General features: G+C 47.5%; 1 protein-coding gene across 1 annotated transcript in view; it reads left to right on the top strand.

Moving 5' to 3' along the window:
* Positions 1-5,918: 5,918 nt before the first annotated feature.
* Positions 5,919-6,504, top strand: part of CNTNAP5 (contactin associated protein family member 5) — a gene marked incomplete at both ends in the record, with an annotated part of 273,921 nt that continues 273,335 nt past the window's right edge. Inside the window, one exon of the mRNA XM_082285207.1 lies at positions 5,919-5,994. Within this exon, the coding sequence (XP_082141333.1) occupies positions 5,919-5,994 (76 nt within the window). The remainder of the gene's footprint in view (positions 5,995-6,504) is intronic.

The raw sequence follows: 6,504 nt of genomic DNA, 5'->3' as shown, positions 1-6,504 counted from the left end.
TTGATAAAATTAGCTCTCTTTTTCACTCCTTGCAAACTTCCTCAGTAAAATAATGGAGACATTCAAAGTTGTTTGTTATTTGTATAGGCCCAGATGATTGTTTCTCTCCTAGAGCATGAGACTATGGATTAGTGGTAGACTGAGGTGCAAAGGTTCAATAGAGGCTAATGATTTTGGATGCCCCTCCTTTTAGCTGTCTTTTTTGAACAGGAAGATCATGGCACTGATATTCAGCAAGTAAAGGCCCAAATCATTCTGAAAAAAAATTCCCCTTAAGGGATACCTTGGTTGTTCATGCAAAATCACTAATTGCTTCTGAAAATCTATTCCAATGTCTATTCATTATATATCATTATTCACATTGGTGACATGGCAGATACTATAATTCCACGACTGAATGACTGAATCTCTGCAAAATGGAGACTTGATAGCCACCAATGAGTGACAAGTAAAGCTGTCTTCTTTATGTATGGAAAAAGGCATTCATACAGAAAACATTCCTCCCTTCCAACTCTGTAGTCTGAACTGGGATGCCTATCAAATAGAGATTTTTGCTAAATGCCTCCCCAGATTCTGCAATTTCTTTTGGTCTTGTTTGCCTTGAAGCTTCTAAGTGTTGTGAGGCAGATGCTGGGCTTTGACCTCAGCTGGGAGACTCATAGATCTTATTTCACTATGTTCCCATTAGTTAGTTCCCAGCTCTACTCCAAGGATTACATCCACCCTGTGACACCTAACTGCACAGGAACTTTTAGGAGTTTCTTCATTCTAATTTATATGGCTTCAAAACAAGGGGGGGGGGGGGGGGGAATTGCATTACTTAGTTTGTGTATGAGATGTCTCTTCAGGGCTGATTGTGGTTGATGAGATCACAGGAATGGGGTTTGCAGTTATGCCAACACCTCATGAAGTCCATCTCTTCATTGGACATGGGTGGAAAACTGGTTCTGGGACAATAAATGCACCAGGACTACGCTGCATTTCAGAACTGCTCAGGGACAACTGTGACTGGCCCAGCTGGAGCTGACCACTGTGTTTGGTAGGGAACCAGCACAGACAGCAGACCATGGCTGTGTCCTCTGTGACTCCTTCCTGCACTGCAACATACAATGTCACTGGAACCATACCAGGGAGGAGTGTGTCCCAAATGAGGCCTATTTCAGCCCCTAGGTAATTTGTAGCCATAGCCATTTGTACTATTATTTACTCAGGTTATTGATCTTTTGAGACCGGTAGCTGTATCTGGCCATGATTGACACAAGTGTCTTCATAGGCAGACAAGATAATGTAATGAAAGCAATAATACCAGCAGACAGTGGTAAAATAATGTGGGGGAAGGCCAGGGGGAGGAAGTGGTGATTTTAGTTCTTTGTCTTCCAATAATCGCTGCACAGCTTGACATCTGATTTCTTTTACCTAATCTCAGCATGCATCTCAAAAATGCTACTGGCCATCAGATTATCCCAGCAGATCATTAAATTTTCCTATCCTCGGGACTTAGGTATGCTGTGGAACTATCCAAGGATAATGAGCAGCCTGCTGTTGCACTCACCTGGTTGGGGTCGGTGTATTTTATGAAAGCTTCCCACATATTCTCTTTAATGAATGAGTCCTTTCTATATATAGGGGAATACTTGAAAAGAAAAAGAAATAAATGACCTTTAGGGTTTTTTTTATGTGACCTTTAGGTTTTTTGATGGGAAACATATCCTTCAGACAAATTTTTAGTTATCAACAGGAAACTGCAATATGTGATCCCAAAGCCATGTACAATTAAGTTTGCATATATATGCAATGCTATTCTCCTTCCATGAATGCTGTACAGTCGGGGTCAGAGATAAAGCTTCCAGGTGCAATTACCCAAACAGCTGGATTGTTTGTTTTCATGGGCTAAACTGCTATTGCTTCTACTGGCAAACTCAACATGGGTTATAGCAGTACTAATGCTGTTTACTGACTCCAGGAAAGAAAACAAGTTTATCTGATCACAGATAAACTCACCTCCTCAGATAAACATTTAAATAAAAAAGCTTTCTCCTTCAAAATGCAAAAATGCATTGCCTTATTTCCCTAATGCCAGCGAGCTTTTCCTGCTCTTCCTTATGCGTTCATGTCCTTCCTTTGCTCTCCTATTCATATTCTCTCATCTAATTCCCACAAATGGTTCCTTCAGCTCAAATATCAAGGCTCCAGACTGGTAGAATAGACTTGAGGACACTGGGGCTAAAAAACTTAAATGCTCAATTTCAGCAATTTGTGGCTTGCATTGTAAAGCCCGTAAGGCTGTGATAGGACCAGCTACTGGTGTGATGCTGTTTGTCTTCCCATCATGCAGGTCATGCAGTGCCTGTGTCTTGGGCAGCATTAACAGGGGCACTCAGCTGCCATTGGGGTGCAGAGGGTAAGGACCTGAATGCCCATGTTGGGCTTTCTCACCCAGAACTCACACAGCCACTTCAGTACAGCCCCAGATGACCTAGTGGTGATTGGCATTGCCAATTGCAGGTTCTGAACAGGTGCCAGACATTAGGATATTTCTCCTCCTGCCACAGGAACAAGAGGAGGTATTGGTGTGATCCCCTTGTGTAACAAACAGGGAGTGACTGGTAAAAGGGTATTAATGAAATTTATCAAAGAAGAGGCTGACATGGAAGGGAAAGATCCCAGGGTTTTCACTGTTAAGGTCAGTTTTGCTTTCATTGAGGAGAAGAAAAGTGAGTGCTAGAGTTAGAAAGGAATTAGAAAGCTGGTGAGTTAGAAAGGACTAATAACTATAGGTGTAATAAAGCCTCCACTCTTAGCCAAGGCTTTGAAACACCTTCGGTGGCACCCATCATCGTGATTTTGAATAAAGTTCAGATACACTAAAACTAAATAAACAACTGAGTTTTCCCACAATCTGTAGTAATCAGATCTGTAATTGATGATGAGCCACAGTTTTTGTCTGAACAGCTTTAATAGTAATTAATAAATTTATTCTAATAAAAATCTTGCTGGCAAAAAGCCCTTAAACATGACATTATTTACATAATTTCCTGCAACAAACAGCTGCATAGCCCTCCACTCCGGTCATAACTTCTCAGCTGTAGTGCTCCCACACCCAAACATTCACAAATCTTATGGCATCTGCCTGGCATTTATGATACAAAGGAGATTGTGGAAGAGGTGTGTCTCACGAGGGTGATTTGAAAACCCATATTGTAACTGGGGTCCAGATTCTGCAGTCAGATCCATATTGGTGACCACTAGGATGCATTGCAGGATGGGGCTCATATTTACTGATAGCTTTTAATTAGTCTGCGTAATTCATTTCCACATCTGTTTTCCTATAAACAAGGCACTAATTAGTTCTGTGAGTCAGTTAAAAAGTGTACCAATGTGCCAGAGAGTTTAAAGAGACACTGAAAATATTGGAAACACAGTCAATTTAATTTTAATTATTTTTTAAAAGGGAAGCATGAAACACCCCTCCCCATTTTTCATTTCTTTCTTTTGAACTCCTCTGCTAATTTCAGAATACATAGCTGCAAGGTTGTGAGTGTGTCAAACACTTGTGTCTCCAGAGGAAATCCACTCTGGCTTAAGATTTCTGATACATTCTACTGCTTAGCTTTACTCAAGTGGTAGCTCTGGAAGCACTGTTAGCACTTCTAAAGCTTGATCACTCACCTGAAAAAGTCAAGTTAATAACATGATTTTCTCCATACTCCAGCCTCCCGGCCTAATGCAGCAAAGCAATACAGGTCTTAATTCCTGGGCCAGAGTCTTGTATATGATTGGCATGGAGAAGACGAGATGTTTCTGACCAGGATCTGAAAACATGAATAGGAGACCCTCTCTAAGATCCACTGGGGGAAATGAGCACAGCTCACTAGATTCAAAAATGGGCCTGCTCAGACACAATGGTGTCTGTGCCCTTGCACAAACTTCTCCTGGCTGATCAGTTTCATACCTCCATCAGGACCTGTGTAAGGGAAAGCAGACACCTCATGTAGATGAGTTAGCCTTGGTCTGACTGTCACCCCTAATTTCCAAAATCTCATTCTGCTCAGACACAAGTGTAGAGCAACTGGGTCAGGTCTTTGCATGAGCAAAGATGAAACCTTGGTGTGTTCAGATGTATTAGAAGTCAAAAATTAAAGAGTTGTAGAGCTCATTAGTCTTTTAAGTTCCTCCTAAGTCTTAGTTTTGTCTGGCTAAATCCTTTATTGACTCTGACTGAAAGCCTTGGTGCTAGGCAGCTATCCTTCCTGTTTAACCTTGTGTCACTTGTGTCACTTGTAACAACAGAAAGTGAAATAATTAAGTCAATTTTTAAATGTAGACTTTTGCTTTCCAAACTGACTACCCCTTTAAAGATAAGATGTCCCCCTGACACCTCTCTGATATAGTTAGTGCCTAATAGCTAAGCACCATGTCTTTTCTCCACCCTCCTTACTTTTTAAAATGAGGTTTACAGCATGCCAGCAATTTAAACTTCCGCTCTCCGTTGGCAAGTCAGGATGGCTTTGGTGAACAGTCTATTTCTTCTGATTATTCCTTGCCACTGTGAGGGATTATGGCTGAGCACCAGCAGCTTTCGAGCACCAGCGGCTTTCGAGCACCAGCGGCTTCCCCCTCCCCATCCCCAAAGACTTGATCCAAACACGCTCTCCTTGCAGATTACAGCGGAATCGCTAATGCAATTTTGGCCTGACTTTGATGCAGCACTCTATTGATGTGGGGTGACGCCGCAGCAAAGCAGCAAGGTTAGACCTCAGCAGTGACTAAGCCGGAGTCCCTGGGCTCAGGTGTGCCTTCCCCCGCCCGTGCGGCTGCGGGGCGGTGCGGGCCCGGCTCCGAGGGCTCCGGCCGCCGGCGCGCACCCCGCCAGGGGAGGGCAGGATGCTTGTTCAACTCAAGTTTCGTGTACACCCCTCGGGAGGATAATCCCGGCCCGTTCAGCTGCTGAGCAGTCGGGTAATCAATCAGTCAGTCAGTCAGGAAATCTGATTTTGGCAAGCATCACCCTCGCCAGCCGGGAGGGGGTCCGGGACTGCAACCCCGAGGTCCACCTTCCTCTCCAGGCCGGGGGCACTAACCAGAGCTTCCCTTGTCTCTTCTGGAACCCCTGGGACCACCTCTGACCGCCTTCCGGGAGGGCCAGGCAGGGAGGCTCTGGACCAGCTTTGACAGAAGAGCGGATAGAGCATCAGTCCCGCCCGAGGCTCATTCCCCCTCACGGACGTGAGGCTGAGCCTCGGCAGCGGGGTTGGGGCTCGTCGGGCTGTGTCGGCTCTGTACATGCCAGGATACCATGTATATTTTATGTATGTGTATATAACACATGTATTCATGAGCAAACAAACATCTGAGCCGGGGGATCTTTAAAACGTTCCAGACACAGTGGTACCCAAAGGAGAGGAAAACGGTGGGGGTGGGGGGGGGCGGGGGGGGAGGGAGGGAGGGGGAAGGCATATTTTAATTTTTTTTTTTCTCTAGGCATCTGATTTACTCCGTGACTCTGATGCTTATCAACAACGCGTGAAGATTGCAGTAAGGATCCTCCCTGGAAGGCGAGGAGGAGCAACTTCCAGGGGGCTGGGAGGAGGTGGAGTGCAGCTCGGCTCTCGCCTATAAGGAGGTGCCCAGCGAGCGGCTGGTGCTTCCCACCCAGCCGCCGCTCGCAAGGTGAATCGCCGCGGCGGCAGTCGGGGCAGCGGGCTCGCTTCGGGCACTACCGCTGGCGTCCGGAGCGGCTCCTCCAAGGGCTGCGAGGAGTCCCCCGGCCGGCCCCGGCTTCCCTTCACCCGGAGTGCTTGGATGCTGTATGGAGTAAATGAGCGGTGGCAGAGCGAGCGCACAGCGGCTGAGAGGTGCTCGGAGACCGGGACCAGGGGAGACAGGCGAGCTGCTGGCTTCCCCCTCCGAGGCTGAAGATGGATTCCCGAGCCCTCGGGGGCTTCACTCTGCTGCTCTTCACTTTATGGCATCTGGGATTAACTGCAACAAATTGTGAGTAGCGGGAGTGCAAGGAGTTGCCTCGGGTTGGGGCGGAGGCGGGAGGAGGAGATGGGGAAAAACTCCCGGAAAAAGGGGGTTATTGCGCCATGACCTCTGAGAAACTTAGCCCGGCTCCGCTTTGCTAATGGAGCTCAGAAATGCAAAGTTGGGGCCAGATGGAGGGACTGCTCTCCACCGTCCTGCCGGTGTGGACGTGGGAGTGAACGGGAGCCGCTGGAGCCTGCGAGGAGCCACTCGGGGTTTTTTTCCGCACGGTTTGTTGTCCTTTCGCTGGCTGCATCTTTTTGTGGCCGCTGTCGCCCTGCCTCGGCTGCGGGCCACCGACCGGGACGGGGCCGGTGTCGCGCCTCTGCCTGGCGGGGAGGGTCGGTCCTTCCCGCAAAGGCCGGGGAATGCCGTGATTTTGTGGAGGCAGCCTGGCTCCAGCCCGGCGGAGCAGCGCCGGTGGCACTGAGCGTCTTCTCCTGGCCCGGCGGTACCGTCTGTTCCCTGGGCGCTTCC

This window comes from Coloeus monedula (genome assembly GCF_965178545.1).
Source record: "Coloeus monedula genome assembly, chromosome: 7".
Taxonomy (NCBI): Eukaryota; Metazoa; Chordata; class Aves; order Passeriformes; family Corvidae; genus Coloeus; species Coloeus monedula.
Note: the sequence above shows the minus strand (reverse complement) of the source record. Positions and strands in the feature narration are given on the sequence as shown.